The 25,992-nt window shown below is 50.1% G+C and overlaps 5 protein-coding genes and 1 pseudogene across 8 annotated transcripts; 2 read left to right on the forward strand and 4 right to left on the reverse strand.

Annotated features, from left to right (window-relative positions):
• Nucleotides 1-512: 512 nt before the first annotated feature.
• On the reverse strand, nucleotides 513-2,950 carry LOC147149483 (uncharacterized). Its single transcript, XM_086026550.1, has 2 exons — nucleotides 1,989-2,950; nucleotides 513-1,511 (listed from the first exon to the last, which is right to left on the reverse strand). Exons 1-2 carry the CDS (start codon nucleotides 2,182-2,184, stop codon nucleotides 643-645), a joined length of 1,065 nt encoding a protein of 354 aa, XP_085882676.1. The 5' UTR covers nucleotides 2,185-2,950; the 3' UTR covers nucleotides 513-642.
• LOC147149484 (uncharacterized) lies at nucleotides 2,580-9,273 on the forward strand. The gene is made up of 2 exons (XM_086026564.1): nucleotides 2,580-2,973; nucleotides 3,806-9,273. Exons 1-2 carry the CDS (start codon nucleotides 2,955-2,957, stop codon nucleotides 4,750-4,752), a joined length of 966 nt encoding a protein of 321 aa, XP_085882690.1. The 5' UTR covers nucleotides 2,580-2,954; the 3' UTR covers nucleotides 4,753-9,273.
• Nucleotides 4,671-10,823, reverse strand: LOC147149485 (uncharacterized). Of its 2 annotated transcripts, XM_086026521.1 has the most exons (3): nucleotides 10,346-10,823; nucleotides 7,793-8,948; nucleotides 4,671-4,835 (listed from the first exon to the last, which is right to left on the reverse strand). In XM_086026521.1, the coding sequence occupies exons 1-3, from the start codon at nucleotides 10,536-10,538 to the stop codon at nucleotides 4,823-4,825; spliced, it is 1,362 nt and encodes a 453-aa protein (XP_085882647.1). In that variant the 5' UTR covers nucleotides 10,539-10,823; the 3' UTR covers nucleotides 4,671-4,822. The 2 variants fall into 2 exon arrangements, with proteins under 2 accessions (XP_085882647.1, XP_085882648.1); XM_086026522.1 differs by lacking the exon at nucleotides 4,671-4,835 and having other exon boundaries at nucleotides 6,014-8,948.
• Nucleotides 10,824-11,041: 218 nt separating this feature from the next.
• LOC147149486 (uncharacterized) lies at nucleotides 11,042-13,115 on the forward strand (annotated as a pseudogene).
• A 2,938-nt stretch (nucleotides 13,116-16,053) lies between these two features.
• Nucleotides 16,054-20,866, reverse strand: LOC147149487 (uncharacterized). Of its 3 annotated transcripts, none has more exons than XM_086026520.1 (3): nucleotides 20,226-20,866; nucleotides 18,883-18,999; nucleotides 16,054-18,632 (listed from the first exon to the last, which is right to left on the reverse strand). In XM_086026520.1, the coding sequence occupies exons 1-3, from the start codon at nucleotides 20,368-20,370 to the stop codon at nucleotides 17,545-17,547; spliced, it is 1,350 nt and encodes a 449-aa protein (XP_085882646.1). In that variant the 5' UTR covers nucleotides 20,371-20,866; the 3' UTR covers nucleotides 16,054-17,544. The 3 variants fall into 3 exon arrangements, with proteins under 3 accessions (XP_085882646.1, XP_085882644.1, XP_085882645.1); XM_086026518.1 differs by lacking the exon at nucleotides 20,226-20,866 and adding an exon at nucleotides 19,662-20,219; XM_086026519.1 differs by lacking the exon at nucleotides 20,226-20,866 and adding an exon at nucleotides 19,111-19,638.
• Nucleotides 20,867-21,144: 278 nt separating this feature from the next.
• Nucleotides 21,145-25,288, reverse strand: LOC147149488 (uncharacterized). The gene is made up of 2 exons (XM_086026535.1): nucleotides 24,314-25,288; nucleotides 21,145-23,404 (listed from the first exon to the last, which is right to left on the reverse strand). Exons 1-2 carry the CDS (start codon nucleotides 24,330-24,332, stop codon nucleotides 22,188-22,190), a joined length of 1,236 nt encoding a protein of 411 aa, XP_085882661.1. The 5' UTR covers nucleotides 24,333-25,288; the 3' UTR covers nucleotides 21,145-22,187.
• Nucleotides 25,289-25,992: the final 704 nt, after the last annotated feature.

Here is a 25,992-nt window from a genome sequence, read left to right on the forward strand (position 1 = left end):
AAACTATCGTTTGGGAAATACAGTTCACTTTATTACACCTTTTTCAAAAATGTATTAAAAACTAAAACTAATGAAACAAAACTAAAACGAAGCATTTTGGAAATCATAAAAACGGACAAACTTGCCCTAAAAGCTCATTAAAACTGAGCACATTTTTTTATAAAGCCCAAATAAAAAGTGACCCTGACAAATGCCACGTTATCGCAACCCGGGTTGCGAGTCAACATCCCGGTCAAGTGTTCAAACAGAATTAAGATTTAAAACGAGGGCACACATAACACGAGTCAACAGGGCTCTGCCACTCACCCAAACCAGAAGGAACGGCATCGTTTTACTGCTCACATGCCAAAGTCAACCTTTTTGTTTTAACGTTACAACTTGTCACATTAAACCCTGAAATTGATCACATCAAAACGTGACATTGAGCTTTTTTCCCGGTGTGGCAGGAATCCCCTTCTGAATGTGTACACTGTGTTCACTCGATGACAAATTGTTGGCCCCATTACGGTGAATCCAATTCGAACAAACTTTATTTGTGTTCTGCGGGACAATTAAGGCGCGCGCGCACAGCAGTTTTGCAAGCACAAAACAAAGTCGAACAAAACACACCCAACACAATAACATTTTCTTCTGTTTTGAAATCTACACATTGAACCGAGTTTGTTGAGTGCTGCTGCTCTCGCCGCTGGCGCACGCGTGTTTGTCCAGCCCGAGCTTGGAAACAAACTTTTCACCACACGCGTGACAGTCGAAAGCTTTGTTGTCCTTGTGACTCCTCATGTGTTTCACCAGCGTGGAATGAAATCTGAAGCTCATGTGGCAAACGGAACACAAAAGTGGTTTCTCTCCCGTGTGGATCCTCATGTGCTCCACCAGACTGGTCTTTCGGGGGAACTTTTTGTCGCAGAAGGAGCACGTGAAGCGCTTCTCGCCCGTGTGCAGGCGCATGTGCCTCAAGAGCGACGAGTGGACGGTGAAGCTGGCGTTGCACACCTGACACGTGAAGGGCTTCTCGCCCGTGTGCCTTCTCATGTGGTTGGCGAAGGTGGACTGATAGCGGAAGGTGGTGTTGCACACGTGGCAGGCGAACGACTTGCCGCCCGAGTGCTTCTTCATGTGGCCGAGGAACGTGGAGCGAAACTTGAAGGTCATGTTGCACGCCGAACACGAGAAATGCGGCTCCTCTTTGGCCCGCGCCGGAGGCTCCCCCGGACGGAGGCCCTCGGCCACGTCGGCCTCCGCGTGACTCTTCACGTGTCTTTTCAAATGTCTCTTACTGCTGTACGCTTTGTCGCATCGAGGACATGGAAAGACTTTGCTGGCGTCTTCCCAGTTGGGGTCGCTGCCCGACGCCGTCCTCTCCTCGCTTTCATCTTGCCCTTCGTCCTCAGTCTTGACGATGACGCACGTCACCGCCAGCTTGCTGAGGTCGGCCTCGTCCGAATCGTCCAGTTGCTCCGCCGCCGCCGCCGCCTCCTCCTTGGCGAGGGGGAGTTGCGGCTCGTGCGCATCTGCGGCACACAAGGAGGCAAACGTCGGAAAATGTCTTTTGATTCCCTTCATCCATTCCACCCCCCCATAAAACATATTTGTTTTAATCTGAAAAATAGCACAACCCGATTGCAACGAACGATTGTGTTCATGATCGATTCATCTGCCAATTTCAATTCGATGACTATGTATCTGATTTTAAAAAAACATCTACACAATTTCTGCCCTTTCCATCCTGTTATCCCCAAAAAAACTGTGCAGAAAATGCCTGAGTTTGACACCTGTGTATTAGAATCATCGGCCCAATATTTGGGATTTTATCGGCGTTTTCCTCAATCAACGACATTTTTTGTCATGTACATCTGCATAGAGAATAAAACGTTTAAAGTCCATAAAATCCCCAAATTGATTGAAGTGGGCCAAAGTCGAAATGTCCGCATGCATTTGGGTGTCGCCTTCGACACTGTCCCGCTTCACGGGAAGCGACAGCGAGCTACCTGCTTGCGTGCTCGCGTCCATGTGAGGTTTGAAAACGGCATCGAGAAGTTGCCGCTGCTGCTGGTTCTCCTCTTTGGTTCGACAAAGTTCCTCCTCGTAGTCTGCTATGGTTCTTGCCACCACCGCAAAGACTTCTTCCACGGCCGCGCTCAGCCGTTCGTTCACCAAAGCTCGCAGCATGTGGACTTTCGACATTCTTGCCAGGAGAACGGCGACGGCGACGGCGACGGCGACAGCAGCAAACAAGCGGACGGCGGTCGCTGCACGGCACGTGTTGTGGCAGTCTTTGTTTGCGGCTAACCAGCTCCAAGCTAGCTTGTGAGGCTAATGGCCAGATGATGATCCGCGTACGGTGGGATGCTAATGTTTACCCCTGCAGTACGTCACAAATAAAACAGATGTGTTCCCAAGTCGCGTATTAACACAGCGGCGTATGTCTTAAACGGCACAGTGTAACAGTGCGCTGACACGGACGTTTGTTCATCGGCCCTTGGGCACTTCTGCAGACGGCGTTCCAATCCAAGAGCGTGACCCCCTTGCGCATGCGCATTGTCGTCTCTTGTGCTAACCCGAAACGCAATTGCTTACCGGATCTTTTCACATGCGTACTGCGCATGCGCCCGCCATTTTATGGCAAAAACCTCAACTGGACTCTCACAGGCGAGATTTTGGAAAATCGCCGTTATTCCTCAACCCATTATTGCTTTCCTTTTGACCCGTGCATATTTATTCTACTTCGTTTCATGCAATCGCCGCGTCCATCTTCGTCCCCAAGTGATCTCCCTTTCCGTGTAGCTTTTAGCTGATTAGCTGCTAACAAAGAAGGACAGGCAGGTGTATAAAGTGTTGCTATCGTGCCCAAATGGGTGCAAAAAAGGGCGGCCGTTGAAGAAATACTGTTGGAAAGCTCGGGCGAAGAGTAAGAGGAGGAAGTTGTTGGACAAGAGAAGAGAAGCGCGACAACGATGGACGCGCACACAGCAGGTCCATAATCGTCCTCTTGTGCCAATGAAATGTATTAGTTGACAATTTCAATCTGAACAAACGTGTACCTTTGTTTTGCGAAAACATGAGTGATCAGGCAAAACATTTTAATGGGGTTTTCAAATGGAACTATGAGGTACTTCAAAATAAATACAAAGAAAAAACAGTTGACGCAACAAAACTTTTGCAATTGTATAAAACAGAGATAATCATCCCTGTTCTAGTGTTCGAAGCAGACTGGCTTTCGTCCATTCATCGCGGAGGGATACATTCCAGACCCACCCACCTGTGACAAGTAGAAATCTACGTCGCAGATAAACCATATTGATCCAAAAAAAAAACGAAATTCTCAAAATACCCCTGGGGGGCCTGCCAAATGCAAACACATTTAAACTGATATAAAACACAAACTTATTAAAGCACGTTAAAAAAGGTGTTCCATAGTGTCTGTTCTCTCTCTCTCTCTCTCACTGTCAAGAAATCGGAAACTTTCCTATAACATCGCTTTGAGGAAATCAAAAAGAAGACTCTTGTGAACTTTTCAAAATCCAATTCAAGGTAAAAGATGAAGTCAGAGAGGGATGACCTTCCCCCATCTTTTGACTTAAATACTAGCAGTACCATGTTTATACTGTCAGTTACAATGATGAAAAAAGTGTTTGTTTTGTTTTTTTAAATATCCGCCAGCTCCCGCTTGAGAAAAAAAGCAATATCGTAGGGACAACATGGACCACAATAAAACGGGGGTTCACTGCATTAGCATTGCTATTTGTCTTCCTGTAAGGAGAGACACGTTTATAACCACGCTTGTTTGCCCTCTTGCGTCGTCCAGACGTCCAACAACTGGAGCTCTCCCGCTTGAAGGAGGAAGAGGAAGAGGAGGAGCTCGGCCTGCGCTGCATTAAAGATGAAGAGGAGGAGGCTGAGATAGCCCCGGTGAAGGAGGAAGAGGAGGAGCTGGAGACACATCCCTTGAAGGAGGAAGAGCAGGAACTGGACGTCAGCCAGCAGGAGGACATTTGTGTTGTCGTCAAGCTAGAAGGCCGGGCGGAGGAAGGCCGGGCGGAGGGAGGCCGGGCTGAGGGAGGCCGGGCGGAGGGAGGCCGGGCGGAGGGAGGCCGGGCGGAGGGAGGCCGGGCGGAGGGAGGCCGGGCGGAGGGAGGCCGGGCGTCACACGGCGACGACAACACAAACACGCTGAGCTGCGCCTTCTGCAAGGAGGCTTTCGCTCACCGGGACGCGCTGATCCAACGCACGGGCGAGCACGTGGGCGCCAAAACCCTTCCCTGCTCGGTGTGCCACATGCCTTTCATTTTCCGCTCGGCCATGCTGCAACACATGCTAAGCCACGCGGGCGAGAAAGCCTTCACCTGCGCCACTTGCGGCAAAGGCTTCTCGCGAAAGATGAATCTGGCCACGCACACCCGAACGCACACGGGCGAGAAGCCCTTCTCCTGCTCGGCGCGCGGCGCCAGCTTCGGCTTCCGCTCCGCCTTGGTCAACCACGTGCGCACGCACACGGGCGAGAAGCCCTTCACGTGCGCCGCCTGCAACGTCGGCTTCAGCGCGCAGTCGTCGTGGCTGCGGCACGTGCGCTCGCACGCCGGCGACAAGCCCTTCGTGTGCGGCCTTTGCGGCAAGCGCTTCACCAGGAAGCTCAACTTGAAGGAACACGCCATCGTCCACACGGGCGACAAACCCTTTTCCTGTTCCGTCTGCGACGCCGCTTTTAGCTTCCACTCGTCCATGTTGAGGCACATGAGGACGCACGCCGAGTAGAGCCGTTATCCTCTTCATCGAGCATCGGGATCCTCTTGTGGGCGTGGGGGGAAACGGGGGCAACTTGTGCTCATAGAGAATATCTGAAACAAATATTTAAAGACAGAGTTTACATTAGATTTGCATTTCTCCAAGAGGCGACAGCGGGCATCGACGAACATTCGAATAGTAACAGGAAAATGCAAATAAAGATAATCGGTCTGCTTTCACGAAGGACCACAGGAATCGGAGAACATTTATTTTGAGAAGCTGAAATTGCCGGCATTTGGACAATTTGAAAGGGCTTTAAAATGATGGACCAATTCTCAAAGTAATTATCATCAATTCAACGTGGCTTATTCGCCGCACTACTATCCCAAGCGCAAAGCCGACTTCCGTAGTTCGTCAGCCTGCCACAAATGAAGCGTTCAACTTGGCAAATCAAATGCAAAACCAGAACAAGGCATCAATGTACGTTGTGGAAATAAAGTCGTTGCTGGCGAGAGAGGCGGAAAATGCAATGCAATGGCATCATCCATACAAGCTGACACATCGAATGCACATTTACAGGAAAGTCACAATCAAAAGTCCAAATTCACATTTGAAATGTTCCATGGCAGAATCACAAGACGTCTTTTAATGCTTTTGCTTTTATTTGTCCAGCGTTTGTAACTCAAATCCAAGATCACGCCGAGCCCAAGTTGAACATTTCCAACTGAACATCAGAGCACGTTGTCGAGTGGTCCTCATGGCTACACGCCACTCATTTTGTGTGTTCATGTCTTCAAAATGTTGACGGGTGACTCGGTCTTCTGGCTGACTTGGTCGATCTGGGAAGGTTTGCTTTTTCCTTTTGACGATTATTGCACACATAGGACAAATGTTTGCACGAGAGCCAAATGAAGCCGGTGCGCTCGGCAGCCAATCTCCACCGGTTAGACAAACAAATTCAAAGTTGTCAAAAAGTTGGGGATGATTGTACGTTTCTATTTTGACAGCAGACGTTGATGTTCCAAGCGAGGTTATTGTGGAAAACGTGTAGGGCTACGCACCAAAAGAAAACTGTCATCACGTCACGTGACGTCACGTCAGTCTGTCAGTTTTCATCACTGCTGTTGTCCAAAATGAGACTGATGACGAATTCGGCGGTCCCAAAGCACAAGTTGACCTCCTACCGAAGATGGCAAAGCTCGGTGAGATGACCTTCCTTCCTTCCTTCCTTCCTTTCTTTCTTTCTTTCTTTCTTTCTTTCCCTCCCTCCCTCCCTCCCTCCCTCCCCATGGTTGTGCAGGCAGCGCATGTGCCAGTGGTCAGCACGTCGGCTGAGCTCAGTCTTCTTGGATTGCAGGCAGCCTTCCCTTGGACGACTTTGCGTGTCCACGAAGTGCTCGCAAGCATTTTTCCTCCCACATTCCCAAAAACAAAACCTGCTCGCTTCCTTGAAGACCAGCAAATTGTTCGTCCTTAGCGGTTAATGTCACTTCGTAGACAACATGTGCCCTCAAGAGGGCCTTATTATTATTTTTTTTTTATCGTCTTTTAATAGAGCAGCATAGTTACCAGTTAGTTGCTCGTAACCACCATTTAAAGACACAAAAACGACTCCGCCCGTCACCTGAACCGCAAGGAATTGCTTTGTTTGATTTTGCAGAACGCGGAAGTCAAACCGACCGCAACTTAACGCGATAGCGTGAAAGATGTCCTGTTTAAATGCATTAAATCCTATTGATTTTATTTCATCCCGGTTCCATGTTCAAGCGACTCATTTTATTTGAGGTTTGTATTATATGGAAGCCTATTAAAAAAAAGTTCAGTTCAGTACCAAGTTAGAACTTCAATGTCACGTGTTCACATGTTCTTGTAAAACATGTTAAGATTCACGTTTTAATCGGCTAAGTTATAATAAAAGACACATTTCACGAAAGTACAGTAATAAATCAAAAAATAAAGTCAAGGCCAAGTGTTGAAAAACACACGGCAGTCACGTGCGGCTTGCAAAACAACACCCATCGATACCCGATTGCACTTTGGGCTCCCCGTCGCCCAACATTTTGGATTTCACGTCTTTGTTTTTTCTCCTCCTCATATACACAAGAGGCACGAGAAGCAGTTGGCGTGTTCACATGAGCAACATCATCGTCGTAGCGCAGCCCACGCCAACGCTTGGCGTTAAAGATTTTATTTGATATCACGCACATGTACACTTGCACACAAGTCATGTGACCAAAGTGTTGGACACATCAAACGGTGGTGGTACCTTGACTTTGTTTCGTGACAAGTCTTGTTCCTCGATTTACTCGTGGAGTTGACCATTTGGTATCAAAACTTGTATTGAATGTCAAGAAATAAAGCCGTCTTTTTGGAGTGGAATTACCGCAGCGTGGGCTTGGACGTGTTTCTTTCCACAAAAAGCTCATCTCGCCTTTTTGGCCAGAAGCCGCTGTTTTTGGTCAATCCAACCCAGATTCAAACGAGACTTTTTTTTCCCCTCCCTGTGAAAGGAGTCTCTCCTCTTTCCTTTGGTAGCGTGAATGATTTTATTGTCCCAACTGTCGAAAGATCCGTCCAAATACCCTCAAAACGGCTGCGGCAATACGGGAAAGTCGGCTTTGAAAAGGGCCGCCTGCCATTGGCTCGATCGCTCCCAAGCTTCTTCCAAAATGACATTTTGGCCCACGGCGCAAAGCAGAAAAAAAGTCCGGGCGGGCTCAGCTTGCCAACGCAGAAATCCAGGTGAGCCGTGATTGGTCGTTAGCCGAGCAACTGTGATTTCATTTTCAGTCCGAGGCAAGTGGCAAAAAACGGGGGGGATTTTGCCGCTTCAATTTATAGTCCCAACACGCAACATTCAATAGAATGCCGTGTTTGAACTGGTGGAAAAAACGGGAGGGGGGGGGGGGGGGGGATGGACTTGACTTCCCCTCGAAGGGACATATTTGATTCATCACAATTCATTCTTCCAAATATGTGCACTACTCAAACGTCAAGGTAGGTAGGTAGGTAGGTAGGTAGGTAGCACTTTGCGCTAAACACAACAAAAGCCACAAGAAGTGGAACCTACACACTGAAGGGCATTTGAGTGCCGCTGCTCTCGCCGGCAGCGCACGTATGTTTGTCCAGTTGGTATTTGTAGGCAAATTTCTCCCCGCACAGCTGACAGCCGAAGGGTCTCTCCCCCGTGTGCGTCCTCGTGTGCGTCACCAGGCTGCTCTTGGCCGAGAACCTTTGACTGCACACGGAGCACGAGAAGGCTTTCTCGCCCGTGTGCGTCACCATGTGGATGCGGAGGTGCTCCTTCTGCGCAAAGGTTTTGCCGCACACCGAGCAGGCGAAGGGTCTCTCGCCGGTGTGCGTTCGCATGTGGTTGACCAGCTTGGAGTGAAATCGGAACTTCATGTGGCACGCGGAGCACGAGAAGGGTTTCTCGCCCGTGTGGATCCTGGTGTGTTCTTTCAAACTGGTCTTTCTGGGGAACCTTTTGCCGCAAATGGAGCAGCAGAAGGGTTTCTCGCCGGTGTGCGAGCGCATGTGCCTCAAGAGCGACGAGTGGACGCCGAAGCGGACGCCGCACACCTGGCAGGCGAAGGGCCTCTCGCCCGTGTGCGTCCTCATGTGGTTGACGAAGGTGGAGTGAAAGCGGAAGGTCATGCTGCACACCGAGCACGAGAAAGGTTTGTCGGCGCCGTGCGTTCGGCCGTGCCCCGTCAAATGTTGCCCTTTCGAGAACCTGCCGCTGCAAAAGGAGCAGCCCGTGACTTTTCCCCCGGCGCGGCACCTCACGTGTCTTCTCGAGTTCTTCCGCCGGGAAAAGCTTTTGTCGCATTGACAGCACTTGACCAATTTGCCGTCGCCTCCGGAGCGCTCGTCGTCGTCTTCCTCATCGTCATCGTCTCGTCGGGCTCCCGACGGCGGAGCCGAGAAGCTGTCGGCCTGTGCGCTTTGCATCTCTTCGCTTTGGCTCTCATCAAAGCGGCACCACTCAGCCGCTGCCGCTTCCTCGTCTTCTTCTTCTTCTTCTTCACTCTTGACGATGACACGCGTGACAGGAAGTTTGCTCATGTGCGCCTCCTGCTGCTGCAGTACTTCAAAGTGCTCCTGGTCAATATGGAGGGTTTCCTCTTTGGTGTGGGGGGGCTTCGTCTCCTCCCGCTCCACCCTGGAGCCACACTCCGGCTGCTGCTGCTGCTCAGGGGGAACTTCTTCTTCTTGACGGACATCTGCAGGACACCACCAGACAAACGTGCATGATTTGGAAAAGTCAGGTCACGCACTATTGTGCTCCAAACAGCAGAAGGAAAGAATACACACACGCATGCAACACAGCACAATAAAGCAGAGACGTGTTTTGTCTCGGGTTCCACTTTAATCTGGAGTGGAAAGAAAATGATTTACACACCCCGGTTCAACTGTCCCAAAAAAAAAAAAAAAAAGGACCAATATAAAGAATGACTTTTCCCACTATGAATGTGACCTATAATCTATACAGCTCACTTAAAATGAAATCTGGATTGGAAATAAAAATGAACCTTTTTATTTTTACAATCTCTCTTTTTTCCCTCCATCTTGACCAAAACAAAACGGAGGTCATTGTTTTTGGCAATAAAGGAAAGAGCATTGATGTTAGAAAACACCTGGCGTCACCGTCTTTAGGGACCAAAGACCAAGTCCGAAATCTTGGAGTGCTGATAGACTCAGACCCGACTTTCAGCAATCAATCTCTAAAAACAGCTTTTTATCATCTGAAAAATATATCCAGACTGAAGGCTAGCATGCTCCAAGCAGACCAGGAGAAACTTAGCCGCGCTTTCATCTCCAGTGGACTTGATGACTGCGACGGTCTTCTTGCTGGCCTCCCTCAAAAGAGCATCAAACAGCCGCAGCTCTTAAGAACGCTGCAGCTCGGGTTCTTACCTGAACAAATATTACTCCAGTCCTAAAAGCTCTACGCTGGCTCCCAATTATCTGCAGAATAGCTCCTGTTTTGGTCCTGAATACACAAATGAAATGCCGACTGAATATAAACCCTGCCGGGCTCTGAGATCTGCAGCCTTCTGTCAAGCAGTGGACTGAGAGTTCAAGGTAAACATGAAGCTGCATTTAGCTGTTCTGCTGCACACAAATGGAACCAGTTGCCAACAGGAGTGAAGTGAGCCCCGAGAGTAAACGCTTTGAAATCCAGGTTCAAAACGTTGTTTTTTTTTTCTCATACCTTTGATTAGGGTCATCTAAACAATTTTCAATCATTTTTTTCTTTGATATATTTTAGAAACCCGCTTTTATTTCTTGACTTTTAAATGTTTTTAAAGTTTTCTGCTAGTGCATAAATGTTGTCAACGTACATTCTCGTCATTTCGTTAGCTACTTTTCTCTGCTTTGCTTTTGAACGTTGTTAACTGTTGTGTTCGGAAATGGCACCCTGAGTTGCTTTGTGTATGAAATGTGCTCTAGAAATAAAACTGCCTCGCCTCGCCTCGATTGAGTTACAGGGGTTATAGGTGACGCTGACGGTGGAAAAATCTACTTGTCCCGCAAGAACAAGAAAATGCTTGGAAACGAGCAGACCTGTCACAAATTAAGTTAAGGGATCGAGTGGCGTGTAAAGTGCAAAACCAACCTGGCGTCTTTGTGTCCATGCGAGGTTTGAAAAGCGCTTCGAGCAGTTGCCGTTGTCGCAGGTTCTCGTCTTTTGTCCGACAAAGTTCCTCCTCGTACTCGCTTATGGTTCTTTCCAAGACCACAAAGATTTCTTCCACGGCTGCACTCAGCCGCTGGTTGACCAGCGCTCGCAGCATTTTCACTTTGCACATCTTCGCACGATAATGAGAATAACAGTTAGCGCGTGTCGCCAACTTCCTCCTCGTCTTTGTTCGCAGCTAACAAGCTAAGCGGAGAAGCTTCAAAGTGCGCCCTGTCGAGGTCATTAAAAAACGTGTCTTTGTTAAAAAAAAAAAAAAAAAAAAAAAAAAACGAACAGAAATGCTCGCTGTGTAAATAAACGTATTCCAAAAAGTAACGCTCGCTTAAGCAAATATTGTGCGTTGACATGAGCTTCGTTTGTGGTGTGTTGCTAACGTCTTGCTTTCTTCTTCGTCGGCTTCTGCTACTTCGTCGTGAATTCTGCGGGAAATAGGGCACGGTCGCTACATTGCTGCCATCTATCGGTAGCGTCGCGGCCTTGCTGCATTACACGCTCACGTCCTGCGATGGAAACAAGTCGTCGACAGGAGGCGGCAATTCACCAAACAGCCTCTAATACCATAGTATGTCGGAAACGCGAGAAGAAGACAAAGCGACGAAGAACAAGTTCGGTCTGATAACATCAACATACTGTATCGCTAAACGGAGCAAATAACGTCACGTCACCGTCCAAGCCAACGTGGCGCATATAGAACGCCTTTTAGTCACTAAATGAGCATTTGGATGTTGTTCTTTCAACGCAGACGTAACGTTGGAAGCCTTTTTAGTTAGCTTCTTTGCTGCCAACAAAGACAGACCGCGCGACTGTCAAGTGTTTGTTATTGTTACCGCGCGACTGTCAAGTGTTTGTTATTGTTTTTATTGTGTGAACATGTGCAAAGTCAAAGTGCTGCGAGCGCTGGTCAACCAGCGGCTGAGTGCGGCCGTGGAAGAAATATTTGTGGTCTTGGAAAGAACCTTCGCCGACTACGAGGACGAACTTTGTCGGAGCAAAGAAGAGAACCTGCGACAACGGCTCGACGCGCTTTTCAAACCTCGCATGGACACAAACACGCCAGGTCGGTAGGTCGTGTTTTATTCAGCTACAGACGCTCGAAGCAACAAGAAAACACGTCAGAAGTCGCCAAGCTGAACACGGTTGGGCTGAGCTGAGCTGAGCTGAGCAATTACTCCGATTCAAATCGACATCGCGTGTAGGAGAATGCAATTTCCTAATCGCAAAGGCAAAGGCAGACGGCCGTCAAGGCGACGTTCCCTCCGCGCAGCAGGAGTGGAGCTCCGGGCTGGAGGAGCAGGAGCAGCCGGAAGGCTCCCTGGTGGATTACAAAGTGGAGGAGGAGGAGAAAGAGAAGGTGGCTCCCCCGGTGAAAGCGGAGCAAGCGTGGAGCGCCGACATCAGACAAGTTGCCGTGACGGGCGTCGTTGTGAAGAGTCAAGATGAAGAAGATGAGCTCGAGGAGGAGGGAGGACGCCAAGCGGAGAACGGGTACGCCAAAGTCTTTATGTGTTCGTAGTGCCACAAAAGCTTCGGCTACAAGGGTGACCTGAAACGCCGCGCCAGGCTTGGTGTGCTCGCACTGCCACAAAAGCTTCGACGACGTGTCGCAGTTAACGAGACGCGTGCAAAGTCACACCGGAGAAAAACCCTTTGGCTGCTCGCTTTGGAAGGCAACTTGAGGCGACAAACGCCAAAACGCACAGCGAAGAAAAAGCACGCTGCTGCTCATTTTGCACTCAGTGGTTTTCGTCCAAGTGCAACTTGAGGACGCACCTGAGAATACACACCGGAGAAACACCCTTCTCCTGCTCGGTGTGCGGCGCCAGTTTCGCCGTGCGCCCGGCCTTGACTCAACACGTGAGAACGCACACGGGCGAGAAACCCTTCTCCTGCACCTTTTGCAGCAAAAGCTTCTCTCAAAGAGCTCACCCGAACGCGCACAGACGAACGCACACGGGAGGGAAACCCTTCTCCTGCTCAGTCTGCCAGCTCAGCTTCGGCGTCAGCTCCACGCTCATCCAGCACATGAAGACGCGCACCAAGGAGAAGCCCGTCGCTCTGCCCCAAAACCTTCTCCAGGAAGAGGAGTTTGACCGCTCACATCCGGACGCACACGGGCGAGAAGATCTTCTCCTGCTCCGTGTGCAAGGACACCTTTGGCGTCCAGTCCACGCTGGTGCGACACATGCGGACGCACACGGGCGAGAAACCTTTCGCCTGCTCCGTCTGCGGCCACCGATTCTCTCAGAAGGCTCACGTGGTCCCGCACATGCGGACGCACACGGGGAGAAACCTTTTTCCTGCTCCGTTTGCGGAGAAACTTTCTCGCTGAAGAACACGCTGATGAAGCACACCCGCAGGCACGCGGGGGAAAAACCTTTCGCCTGCTCCGTTTGCGGGGAAAGCTTTGCTCTGGAAGGCACGTTGATAAAACACACCGGGAAGCTCACGGGAGAGAAACCCTTCAGTTGCGACGTCCGCGAGAAGAAGTTGATGTACAAGTGTCAAGTCAAGAAGCACAAGTGCACTGGAAAGAAAAGCAGCAGCACTCAAACACTTGCAAGCAGCTCGAGCTGACCTTCTGTCGTCATGTGCAAGTGCTGGCCACCCCCGTTTATCGATACGGTCCGGACTCGCTCGCAGCAGGTGGAAATCAGCGACGGACACACAATATGTATATTTTTTTAAGTTGTTCAGTTCTTATTATTAAAACGTAATCCTTTGTGTCGGTTCTCATTCTTGCTGTGGAGAAACGGGAGACTATCGTATAACGTCACTTTGAGGAAACAAAAAGACTCATTTGCACGGACCCCAAGTGTGCTTGCTTCAACTGTAAAACTGACACAAAACACATCCGTCCATTCATGATCTGCCGCTTATCCGAGGTCAGGTCGCGGAGGCGGCAGCGGCAAGCGGGGAAGCCCAGACTTGCCTCTCCCCAGCCACGTCTTCCGGAGGGATCCGCAGGCGTTGCCAGGCCAGCCGGGAGACACGCGGGTCGTCCTCGGGGCCTCGCGCCGGTGGGACATGCCCGGAACACCTCACCGGGGAGGCGTTCGGGAGACGTCCTAATCAGATGTCCGAGCCACCTCAGCTGGCTCCTGCAAACGCGGAGGAGCAGCGGCTCGACTCCCGAGTCCCTCCCGGGTGGCCGAACTTCTCACCCTATCCGTAAGGGAGAGCCCGGACACCCCGCGGAGGAAACCCATTTCGGCCGCTTGTATCCGAGATCTTGGCCTTTCGGTCATGACCCGCAGCTCTTGACCAGAGGCGGGGGTAGGAACTAGATGGAGCGGTAAATCGAGAGCTTCGCCTTTGGCCTCAGCTCCTTCTTCGCCTTTGGCCTCAGCTCCTTCTTCGCCTTTGGCCTCAGCTCCTTCTTCCCCACGACAGACCGATACAGAGTCTGCATCACAGTGTGTGAGTGGGAGGGCTCAAAGGGATGGCTGGGATGGCTGGGGTGGCTGGGGTGGCTGGGGTGGCTGGGGTGGCTGGGGTGGCTGGGGTGGCTGGGGTGGCTCGGGTGGCTGGGGTGGCTCGGGTGCCCGGTGAGCTGGGCAGCGGTAAAAGGCGGGGACCTTGGCGGTCCCATCCCCGGCGACAGAGACAAAACACAAGAGAACGTAGAAACGTATAATCAAGCGGCACAAATTGTTCCGTGTTCAACCAAACCACGCTATCTCGTACAAGCGGTCTGCTAGCTTAATGCCGACGTAATGCAAAATGCCATAGACGGGCCATCGGAAGACGGCATCAATGTTGCCGTCGTTTTCGGGATGCAATGATTGTTCGAATATCTCGACTATTTTGTTAACAATAAAGGCTCGGCGCAAAATCTCCGCCTCCGGTCTTCGCAGTGATCTTTTGCACGCGGGTAGAAAGAAGTTGCCGCAGAAAGTCCGAAGCTTGGGATAGTTCAAAAAAGAAGGGATCTAAGTGCAATGTGCCCGCTGCGAAGGGAAACCAGCTTGCGCAATAGCACGTCTACAAGCACTGACTCAAGCACATCAAACTTAATTAGCCAGAGCCGGAGCCGGAGCATTACGCCTAGGACGGACGCCCATTTTGTAGGCGATACACGGGAAACTTTGAAAAATAGTCGGACTAAGCATCATCGGAAGAAGCTTTCATTCCCGTCCGTGGAATTGTCTATTTTCGGCCCCGGCCCCTTCTCTGCTTTCAGAATCCGTTGGAATTGCAGAGCTAGCGCAAACGGTTCATGAGTTACGGTGATATGACAAACAGGAGGATGGTGGCCAGGCTGTCATCAATGCCGGACTACTCCCGCCCGGCCCACCGCCTCCGGGGCACCCTAACAGCGCTCCGCAGCTCCTTCAGTGACAGACTGTTACAGCCTCGCCGTGCAAAGGAGAGATTCCGCCGCTCCTTCTTGCCTGCTGCTGTCAGACTCTTTAACAAGAACGTCGGCTAGTCTCTATAATCCGGCGGACATGAGTGCTAAAATGAGTGTTTCTTCATACTTTATATGCAGATGTATGTTGGTGTGTACATACAAATAGTTACTGCGTATGTTTACATAGGTTTGATCCTGAATGTCTGCCGTTCATGTTATACATTCATGGCTACATTGTGCCGCCGTGTCTGTGTGACCTCTGTGGTCTTTGCTGCTGTAACGCTGAAAATTTCCCCACTTTGGGATCAATAAAGGTCTCCTTCTTCTTCTTCTTCTTCTTCTTCTTCTTCTTCTTCTTCTTCTTCTTATGTCGTCTTCGTCACTTTCCACTACGACGCACGGCTTTTTCCACCCGCGCGCCGTAATGTATGTGGTGTGGTATGGACAAGCAAGCTCCACTTCTCTGTTTTCAGAATCCGAATGCGTTGGAAGTAAGTTGCTATCTTTAACGGTTCGGGAGCTACGGCGACTTGAAAAACGTGTCATCTCTGGATGATGCTAAAAGGAGACGCATGTATCTTGTTGCTGCTGTTTTATCTTTGTTGTTGGTGGCGTTTATATGGGGCCACTCTTTCGTTTCAAATATCGCCCAGCGATTAAAGTTTGAATTTTTATCCGAAAATTGGCTTACCTTAACTAGAATCCCGCGGTGCATTTTAGCCAAAGGTCCAATTCCTAGTGGATGAATGCGTTTTTAAATCCTTGTTGTCAATACTTGTGCTCTTGTGGCGGCTGCTGCTTCTTTGTGCTTGGCGGCGGCTTCTTTTTTTCTAAGACGACGACGAAGAAGAAGAAACTGTAAGCACATCAGTTAACAAAAAAAAGTACTTCAACACTCGTCAGCTACTTTGATAGTCACTGTTGGAGCCCAAATGTCCAATCCAAACCAGAACTGCTGCCTCAACCAAACAAACGCTGGCTCAAGTTTTCCGTGCAAACATTCCCGCCCTAACAAGCAGTATTGCACACGTTTTGTTTTTTGTTTTTGCAGCGCGCCTGCTCCAATCAAGTCAACAGGTTGACGCGCACCATAAAGTCACGTGCTGACTCGCCTGAACACAAAAGATTGGCCGCCAGGTGGCACAATTGCTTATTTTACACTGTCGACCACTTGTGCTCGTGTAAATGAAGCAAATTGTCGATTTACTGAGTCATTTGATGGGAATTCATTCTTTTTTTTTTCTTGCAGCAAAACCAATGACAACGACAGGTATCGAATAATAATCATATTTAATAGCCTAATTTGACTAATGACAGTCCTTATAGGAGGAGACAAGACCCAACACACTCGGGCAGGGATTGGATTGGAATACATCGGCTACTTGTCAACTTCTTCACGTTTTCAAACTTGAGTAGAATAACGAATCCTGAAAAGAGTGTGATTATAACAAGACATATTCAATTTGCTATCTATGTTTCTAAAAGTGTTGCATACACGTTGAAATCACGTGCTCAAAAGGGTGGGGGTCCCCAGACAATTTCATGTCGTTTCCACAATTGTACAGTACAAACACATTCGGTACAAGTCTTCAATTTGTCTGATTTTTTCATACAACAATAACAATGTCTGCGCTGCATTTGTGATCAACCCTTGTGTTCTTTGGCAATTATGAAAAATAAAAAAATAGCTATATTTGTGAACATTTGCAGGACATATTTTTAGTGATTTACAAAAAAAAAAAATCCAGTGTTTTACAAACGCTCATTTGGTCAAATGTACGCGCATACGCCCTCAATTTGAATTATTGCCCTTTCTCTTTTTGAAACAAGCGTGGAGGTCAAAGATGAGCAACAAAAATTGATCTGGCTGCGTTAGCAATTTTTTTGTTTTCATGCAGTTGCAACTGAAATGTCTTCCGAAGAATGCTATACGTTTGCCATTCGAGAATGTATGTAAACTCAAGAAAGTTTTGCGGGGGAAAAAAACAAACAAAAATAACTGCTCCCACGCTGTGGCCCCAAAAAGTCGACCTCACGGATTGTGCCTTTGAAAGCGCTTTTTGAAGGGTTTTATTATTAGTTTGTGAAGACATATACATGTATGGCTAGTGAAGGGTTTTATTATTAGTTTGTGAAGATATATAAATGCATTTTAACCATTTATTAATGATTCAAAGTTGTATTACAAATGAGTAGAAGTAGAGCTGTTTCAAGGTTGCAGTATCAGGGGAGCGGATGTATCAGCGGAACACAATGTGTGGGTGGTTTGATGGTACCAGGTGCCGCCAGTGAAAAAACAGGGAGACAAAGGCGAGCCGCAGTTTTCTCTGAAGGCCCCGGCCTCTTGGAATGCAGATAACTTGGGTGTTTTCGGGAGCTACAACCAAGCGAGTCATGTGCACAAGAAAAGGCGTCATCTGAGACGGCGGGGAAAAGAGAACCAATCAGCATCTGAACAAATATATTGCAGATACCGTGGAACTAATGAAATGATAGTGGCTGGTGTTTTTGGTGTGTTTAATTTGCATATTGTTTTCTGTAACTGTTCGGGGCAACAAGGGTGTGGTGTCGCTCTCTGATGGCCACAGGAGCGCACAGGTCTGTATTGAGAGGGAACCCAGCCCCCGATACTGTATTAGCTTTTGCTGTTAGGAATCAAATCTGGGTGATTCGGCTGATTGGCTTTCTGGTCCTCTCTCTCCCAAATCAGGAGGTTCCGAAGAGCGGCCAAACGTCTGCCGCCAAGCGGGGGCTTGGCCAAGAGCTACAAGTTGAGGTGCGCTGGCGCGCCGCTGCCGCCGCCGCTGCCGCCGCCGCCGCCGCCGCCGCCGCCGCTGCTCTCCGCAGCGGCGCTCTCCGCAGCGGCACTCTCCGCAGCGGCGCACGCGTGTTTGTTGAGCTGATACTTGTAGGCGAATTTTTGCCGGCACAGCTGACAGCCGAAGGGTTTCTCGCCCGTGTGCGTCCGCATGTGCGTCACCAGGCTGCTCTTGAGCGAGAAGGTCTGAGCGCACACGGAGCACGAGAAGGCTTTCTCGCCCGTGTGCGTCACCATGTGGATCCTCAAATGCGTCTTCTGGCCAAAGCTTTTGCCGCACACCGAGCAGGCGAAGGGTCTCTCGCCGGAGTGGGCGCGCGCGTGGTTGGCCAGCTTGGAGCGGGAGCCGAAGGTCATGCGGCAGACGCCGCACGCGAAGGGTTTCTCGCCCGTGTGGATCCTGGTGTGGCGGATCAGATTGACCTTGCGCGAGAACTTTTTCTGGCAGAAGGAGCAGCAGAAGGGCTGCTCGCCCGCGTGCGAGCGCATGTGCCTCAAGAGCGACGAGTGGACGCCGAAGCGGACGCCGCACACCTGGCAGGCGAAGGGCCTCTCGCCCGTGTGCGTCCTCACGTGGTTGACGAAGGTGGAGTGAAAGCGGAAGGTCATGCTGCACACCGAGCACGAGAAAGGTTTGTCGGCGCCGTGCGCTCGGCCGTGCCCCGTCAAATGTTGCCCTTGCGAGAACCTGCCGCTGCAAACGGAGCAGCCCGTGACTTTTTCCCCGGCGCGGCACCTCACGCGTCTCCTCGAGTTCTTCCGCCGGGAAAAGCTTTTGTCGCATTGACGGCATTTCAAGCTCTTCTCATCTTTGGGGTCGTGGCTTTCGCTCTTTGCGAGCCGCCGGACGCCGGCCGCGACTTGACGCTCGCCCGGCGGGGACCGCTCAGCCGCCGCCGCCGCCGCCGCCGCCGCCGCCGCCGCCGCCGCCGCCGCCGCCTCTTCTTCTTCGTCGTCTTCTTCTTCACTCTTGACAATGACGCGAGTCACCGAAGGTTTGCTCACGTCCGCCACTGCTGCCGCCTCCGCCAGACCTTTAGCGGCAGATTTTGCAGCGTTAACATTTTTGTTTAGCCCATTTCTCATAGATGCTAAAACTGTCAGTATGAGCGGAATAATGGCAGCTTTCACAGATTTTCATTTATTTGAGGATGAAGTTCACTGTTGGCCATTAGATGGCAGCACACTCTCAACTGTTGGGTGACCAAATTGATTGTACATTTCCAAAAATGAGCAGCGATGTGAGGCCACGTTCCAATCTTGCTAGCAGCTTGAAATCAATACCTTTCAGCTGATCCCCTTGCTCCTCCTCCTCCTCATTGTGGGGGGGCTGCAGCTCCTCCTGGCCCACCCTGGAGCGCCAGTCCTGCTGTCCAGGGGGGACGTCCTGGTGACGCTCATCTGCGCGACACAAACATAAAACATCAGCAGAAGCACATCATCTTCTCGCACAATTTGGAGCGCACAGCAATGTTTGCGAGAGAGGTTTGTCTGTCAAACGTTTGTCCACACCTTCACTTCTCATTTTCAATGAAAGCAAGAGTTGTTGGATGTTTACATCGGCAACGTCTTTCGGGAAAGTTCCCACTTGAGCTCGCCAAGATTGGGAAACCGACGTCAATTTTTGAAGTGAGACTTGGCGGAAAGTGTTGAAAAGCAGTGGCATGAAGCAAATGACCACCAACGCATCTTCGGAATATCAATTCAGAGCCTGTCTGACATTCTGAAACGCGGGACGACTCCTTCAATGTTTCAGAGAAAAGAGTCAAGTCGATTTTCAGCCACTTGATGAGCCACGACAAACAGCTTCAAATGTTCTGAAGTGGCCTCGCGCGAGCCCTGCCCTAAACCCCGTCCAACATCTGCGGAAGGAGCCGAAACCCGCCGCACCCTGCGACCCGGAGACAACTGGAGCGCTTTGCTGATCGAGAGTGGCCTTCAACAGTGGCCCGCAATGGCTTTTTTCTTTCGATGCCTTTTGGGAAGGTTCTGCAAGTGGACCGTCGGTGGGACTTGAAGAGCAAATGCGCATCAAAGTGTTTGAGGGCGTTGGGCTCACCAACCTGGCGCGTTTGTGTCCAGGCGAGGTTTGGAAAGCGCGTCGAGCAGTTGCCGCTGCCGCCGGTTCTCGTCTTTTGTTCGACAAAGTTCCTCCTCGTATTCGCTCAGGGTTCTTTCCAAGACCACAAAGATTTCCTCCACGGCCGCACTCAGCCGTTGGTCCACCAACGCTCGCAGCATTTTCACTTTGCACATTTCCGCGCTATAATAAAGGTGACGAGTCAAAACAAAAAAGGACTTTGGACTTTGGCACTTCCGGCTTTCTTTGTTAGCAGCTAACCGGCTAACTGCTAGCTCGGGATGCTAGCGACGTTGATCCAGCTACCATCAAACTTGATCGTTTCTTCTATTCTGCGACACGAACGTGTACCAATTAGTAAGTCCAATGGGCGCAACAACAGCACGTACTTCCCACCGAGTGCGTCGAAAAGGTCACGTTTGTCGCGAGGACAGCCCGCCGACACTTCAAAGAGGTTGCAGCAGCGTTTGCCTTCAGTGACGTCACTGATCGGACAGGGGAAGTGCGACTGCTAAGCAAACAAAACGACAACAACTGACTGACTCACATTTGGTTTTGATTTTCGAGCGCCGTGTCACACTCCCTCTAAATCGCAACGTTTGCGGCGTAGAGCGCGCGCACTTGGACAGTGCCTCCAGTGCTTGACGTCGTCGCTGGCTGTCCTCTTTAGGTGGAGAGGGTTCAGAATCCATTTGTTGCTCACGTAGTGGCTTACGCTTGCACTCGCAGTGTCCGGTTAGCTCGCCTTGCTAACTCGCAACGCTCTTTCTTTGCGGCAACTAACGAGCGAAGCTTGTTCCTCCCACTTCCCCCTTTTTCCATATTCAATGTTGATCTGTGGGTTTTTTTCTTCGAGTTTTTGTATAGTCATTCCAACACATTTCAATGGGCGTCATTCATGAGCGTATTTTCACTATTCCGCCATACTGTACATCGTGATAGCGAAATCACAACAACTCCTGAGCAGCAATACAAGTCATCCTTTGCAGAGAATAAAGAATATATAGCTGTGAGTGTTGTAATGATGTCCGTCTACGTGTGTTACGCCACAGCTTGTCCAAATATCAGTCGCTTGAAGTGTTAGAACACTGCCACAAAGATGCCCTTTGTGCGCTCACCCCGCTCGGGCGTTAGCCCTTGTGTTAGCATTAGCATTACGCTATCAGACTTAAAGGCTATCTAGTTGTTTAAAAAACACGAGATGTGACTTTGTTTTATGTTCAGTTTCACAGTCATATTCAACATAAATGGCTTGAAGCTCCGTTTTGGGGAAAAATATATACCATTCCGACAAAAGTCACTGCTACCATAAAAAGTCTCATGACAAAACAAAAACCAAAACTCAAACAGCTCGTGTCTTCAAAAACTCGGCTCACTCAAGGCACCGTTATAAGTCAGTGCGTGTATTCTCTATTGTCTCTCTTAAAAACCTAATATTTGTAATTTCAAGAGCAAAACAGCAGCAGGATTGTTAAGTTTGACATTTAATGATTAAGACGTAACAAATCAAAAGTGATGCACATTTCATGAGCAGACTTTGAACTCTTGTATACAAAGTACAACAACATTTACTCCACTGATGGTGTAGTGGTACACTCGCCTGAGTTGTGGGATGGGTTGCCGTGCTCCGTGACAGTGACCGGTGACCAGTGACCGGTGACCGGTGACCGGTGACCGGTGACCAGTGACCGGTGACCAGTGACCAGTGACGGTGCCCCGCGACTGGCTGGCGACCGCTTGGGGCTGTCGTCCGCCTTTGGCCCGTAGTCGGCTGGGGTAGGCTCCAGCGCCACCGGCGCCTCCCTACCGCCCTGGACAGGATAAGCGCCGAGGAAGGTGACACATTTGCTACATACCTTTTAAAGCCACAGAAAATGAAAAAGTCGCAACAATTGCATTGCTGGAAGCATTTCCAGCACAGGACCGGTTACTGTCTGTCATTTCTATCCCTTCAAATTTAGGCACGAGGAAAGAATTCTCAACAACCAGCAACATTTACTTGTATGAAACTGAGAAAGTCGACCTGCGCCATCAGATTGCGAAGGGGATTTTTTTTCCGTCCGAATTTTTAGTGTGCACTTTTCAGCGCCACCATTTCAACATAGCGGGCTGCAAATTCCACCTTGAACTGCAAAACGTCACTCGAGGGTCACGAGGAGAAGGCGGGCCCAAAGCCAGCGGCGGCGCAAACATGCGACCGCGGCCAATCATCTTCAGCTGCCTTGGTCACGTGCACAGGCGAGGCTGGGAACGCTCCATCCATTGCTTTGGCCTGGCTTCTCCTAGCAACCTGGAAGGACGCTTTGCAGAGGAACATGTTGAATTTCTGAAGCTGGAAAGTCATATGGAATATTCTGATGCTTCGAGAAAGAAAATCACCGTCAGTGTCAATCCGGAATCTGACGGCACAGATATCCTTCCGTTTACTTGGCATCATTTGAGGGAAAGGAGCGCTTGGCAAAAGCGGTCGTCGCCATGGCGATAACCCAAGCTCGCGCATGGCACAGCATCACCGATTGGCGCTCTTCTCAGCAGCACACCGGTGAGCGTCCAGCGCCGACCGAGAAGCGAACCCGTGACCGCACCCGTCACAGGCAAGCAACTTCTCGGCGGCGTGTTTCCTCATGTGCGTCCTCAAGTTGCACTTATGAGCAAAGGTTTGAGTGCACACGGAGCAGGAAAAAGGTTTTTCCCCCGTGTGCGTTCTCATGTGCGCCACCAAAATGGCTTTGGTAGCGTAGCCTTCGCCGCACACGGTACAGTCGAAAGGTCTCTCGCCGGTGTGGCTCCTCATGTGAATCTTCAAACTGCACTTAGACGAGTACGTTTGGCCGCAGACCGAACACGGGAAGGGTTTTTCTCCCGTGTGTGTTCTCATGTGGACCGTCAAAGTGTCTTTCCGGGTGAATCTTTCGCCGCAAGTTGAGCAGGCAAATGGTTTCTCTCCAGTGTGCTTTCTGGTGTGTACCAATAAAATGGCTTTTGTCGTGAAGCCTTCGCCGCAAACCGAGCAATCGAAAGGTTTCTCGCCCGTGTGTCTTCTCATGTGGGCCTTCAAGTTGCTCTTGGAAGAGAACGTCTGGGCGCAAACTGAACACGGAAAAGGTTTCTCTCCCGTGTGCGTCCTCATGTGCTCCATCAGAGTGTGCTTCCGAGGGAATCTCTCGCCGCAGAGCGAGCAGGGAAACGGTTTCTCCCCGGTGTGCGTCCTCATGTGTGACTTCAAATTGCTCTTGGAAGAGAACTTCTGAGAGCAAAGCGAGCAAGGAAAGGGTTTCTCGCCGGTGTGCGTCATCATGTGCGACTTCAAATGCGTCCTCCTTGTGAATCCTTTGGCGCAAAAGGGACAAGCGAAAGGCTTTTCTCTGGTCTCGTCGTCGGTGTCGAGCGAGTCGGAGAGCGGAGCCGGGACGCCGCCTGCCACCGACTCGCCTCGAGTGCGGTCGAGCTGTGAAGGCTCGCCCTCCTCTTCGCCATCTTCGGCCTTCACAACGACCTGAATGACAGGCAAGTCGCGGGTGTCCACTTGCGCTTCCTCCTCCTGCTTCTCTTTCTTGTGCAAACCTTCAAGCTGCTCTCCAGGCTGGTGACTGATGTCCACTTCCTCCTTTTCGTCTTTGACGTGGGGGAGCTCGTCTTCGTCCTCTTCCTTTTTAATGAGGGGCCACTCCGGTTTCCGTGTCTCTGGATGCTCCTCTTCCCTTTTGATGTTGGGGGCGCTCATGTCTGCAAGGCACAAGACAAGTCACAAGAAAAAGTCACTTCTCGTTATTGTGGCACCAAGCAGGAAGCGGAATCTAAAAAGCAACATGTACGAGTGTCTACAGCATGTGGGGCAAAAGGGATAGGTTGAGTACTTCAGAAACACAAACAATTGAAGTGACAAAGTCACAGATTTGTTTGTATTATTGTTGCAGTTGGAACTGTGTCTTAGTAACTTGTGTTTATGTAACGTTTGTTTGGAAGAATTTGTCAAGTTGTCATAGTGAATGCTGAAAAGACAAAGACGGCAAAGTCCAGGTGGTTAGTAAGTCGTCGACTTGCCAATAAACTGCCTTTCATATTTATTCCGTGGTTTATTTGTCTTCATTTTACCATAACTTGTAACCAATATGACCAAACCACTTGTGTAAAATACACCTGATATTGTTCATTGTAATACGGATGAATGTATTGCTTGCGTTTGTTAAAACAATACGTGGGTAGAGGACCAAGAAAAAAATAATTGCAATCGCAATATTGAGGGTGAAAAGACATTACTGGTAGTAGTCTGTTATTGTTGACAACGGCTGTTCATGCCTACACTGAACCGATATTGCCTCGAATCACACAACGTGCCTGTGCAACGTCCGACTGGCTTTGCTATGCTGATCAACTTCAGTGGAGACAACTCAAAATGTTAAATATGAAGGAATCTTATGAAATAAAGAATGTGTTGGCTCAGGAGGTAAAGCGGCTCGTCCAGTTAAGCGTCGTCATCTGGCAGGAACATTCTCAATTTGCCCTGAAACATTTCAATTTTGTGTTTTACAGACGGGTGGGTGGATATTCCATACAAAATTCACCTTGTAATGTGACAACACTGTGAAGTGGTGGAGTATGAAAGCAGATGTGAGCGTAATGATGGAAAGCAACCTGCTGTGCGCGAGTGCATGCGAGCGTCCAGTAGTTGACGTCGTCGCTGGCTGTCCTCTTTTGTTGGGGAAGGCTGCTGCTCCTGCTGCTCCTGCTGCTCCTCCTGCCGCTGCTCCTGCTCCTCCTCCTCCGCAATGGTTCTCGTCAACGCCGCAAAGATTTCTTCCTCGCGTATTTAGTGGCTCATTTTTCTACACTTGTCGTAATGTACACAAGGACAGCAACACTTTGCACTCTCGCTGGCTGGCTGGCTGGCTGGCTGGCTGGCTGGCTGCCTGTTGAGCTCGCATTGTTCACTTGCGACGCTCTTTGTCCGCAGCACGCAAGCTAAGCGAGCATAAAATCGATTTTCCAGCGCGACCATCACACGGAGTTCGGGAGTCCGCTGCTTGATCTTACCGCGTTAATAAAAGAAGAAATCGAACACGGTACATTGGCGGTTTCGGAGCAGGAGAACGGACGCGCGGGCGATGACGTCGCCGTACGAGGAACCTGTCGCGTTCGGTGACGTCGGCCCGAGTACTGAGCATGCGCGGAAAATGATTTGAGTCCGCGAGCGCCTTCTCGGATTGTTTGATTTCCCTCCATCTAATCGGCCGGGATTTTGCCACTAAACCTCCGCCCGCCTCCGAGGCTACCTGGTTGATCCCGTCAGTAGTCAGTAGTCGATCAAGTCGCTTAATAACCTCAACTTGTAACCATCCAACGTGCGTAGGGCGGGCATCTGGCTAGTGCACCGAGTCGACGTGCCCGAGCCCATCTTGGCCTTTTCCGCACTCTCACCCATTTGAAGAACGGGTCTCTAGTTCAAGCGGAACGTGACGTCACAGCCCTTGGTAACTAGTCAATTCAAGATTTGGTTGAATTCATCTCGAGTTTCCTTAGGTCTGGGCACGTCGCGCACGTCCTCTTTTTGAAAATGGCGGCTACACACCCGCGCGCGCTTTGTTACGCGAAGCGTGTCCCGGCGGATGGCGGCCATCCACTTGCGTCCAATCTCCTTATTCTAAGGGAAGGGGGAAAAACTAAGATCGCTGTTGTTTTCGGAAGAGGCCCGACACAAAGGCGCACAGCAAAGCTCGGCGCCCGACCTTCTTGTTCTTGATCGCCGTCGCTTCAACTTGAACTCTTTTCCTTTTGTGTCTCCACGTCCTTGACGAGTGGTCAATTTCTGGCCGGCGTGCTTTTTCATGTGAGTCTTCAACTCGCTCTTATGCGCAAAAACCTGAGTGCACCCAGGGCAGAGAAAGGATTTTCCTCCCTTGTGTGATCTCACGTGTACAATCAATCGATTTTTCAGAGTGAATCTTTTGCCGCAAATCGAGCAAGCGAACCGTTGTTTCTCTCCATGATGTTTTTCGCCGTGTGCCAACAATTTGGTTTTGGTGGCGAAGCCTTTGTCGCAAACTGAACAACGGAAAGCCTTCTCGACGGCGTGCCCGCTCACGTGGGCCTTCAAGCTCCTCCTGGACGACAGCGGCTTGTCGCAAAATGCGCAAAGAAAAAAGGTGTGTGTCTTCATGTGCTCAAGCAAAGTTGTTTTCCCGTGAAATGTTTGTCTGCATACAGAGCGAGCAAATGGTTTCTCCCCAGCGTGCATTCTCATGTGAGACTTCAAGGTGCTCTTTGAAGAGAAGTTGCGAGAACAAGCCGAGCAACAAAAGGCTTCCTTTTGAGTG

The sequence above is a fragment of the Filicampus tigris genome, chromosome 3 (assembly GCF_054856515.1).
Source record: "Filicampus tigris isolate MCC_2025a chromosome 3, RoL_Ftig_1.0, whole genome shotgun sequence".
Classification (NCBI taxonomy): Eukaryota; Metazoa; Chordata; class Actinopteri; order Syngnathiformes; family Syngnathidae; genus Filicampus; species Filicampus tigris.

What these genes read in the sequence shown, in the direction of transcription:
- LOC147149483 (XM_086026550.1), bottom strand. Translation starts at nt 2,184, where the DNA reads ATGTCGAAAGTCCACATGCTGCGAGCTTTGGTGAACGAACGGCTGAGC. An exon ending in GGACGCGAGCACGCAAGCAG is followed by an intron (nt 1,512 to 1,988) that starts GTAGCTCGCTGT and finishes TGTGTGCCGCAG; the next exon opens with ATGCGCACGAGCCGCAACTC.
- LOC147149485 (XM_086026521.1), bottom strand. Translation starts at nt 10,538, where the DNA reads ATGTGCAAAGTGAAAATGCTGCGAGCGCTGGTCAACCAGCGGCTGAGT. An exon ending in CATGGACACAAAGACGCCAG is followed by an intron (nt 8,949 to 10,345) that starts GTTGGTTTTGCA and finishes GGTGTCCTGCAG; the next exon opens with ATGTCCGTCAAGAAGAAGAA.
- LOC147149487 (XM_086026518.1), bottom strand. Translation starts at nt 19,854, where the DNA reads ATGTGCAAAGTGAAAATGCTGCGAGCGTTGGTGGACCAACGGCTGAGT. An exon ending in CCTGGACACAAACGCGCCAG is followed by an intron (nt 19,000 to 19,661) that starts GTTGGTGAGCCC and finishes TGTGTCGCGCAG; the next exon opens with ATGAGCGTCACCAGGACGTC. An exon ending in GCAAGGGGATCAGCTGAAAG is followed by an intron (nt 18,633 to 18,882) that starts GTATTGATTTCA and finishes CTGCCGCTAAAG; the next exon opens with GTCTGGCGGAGGCGGCAGCA.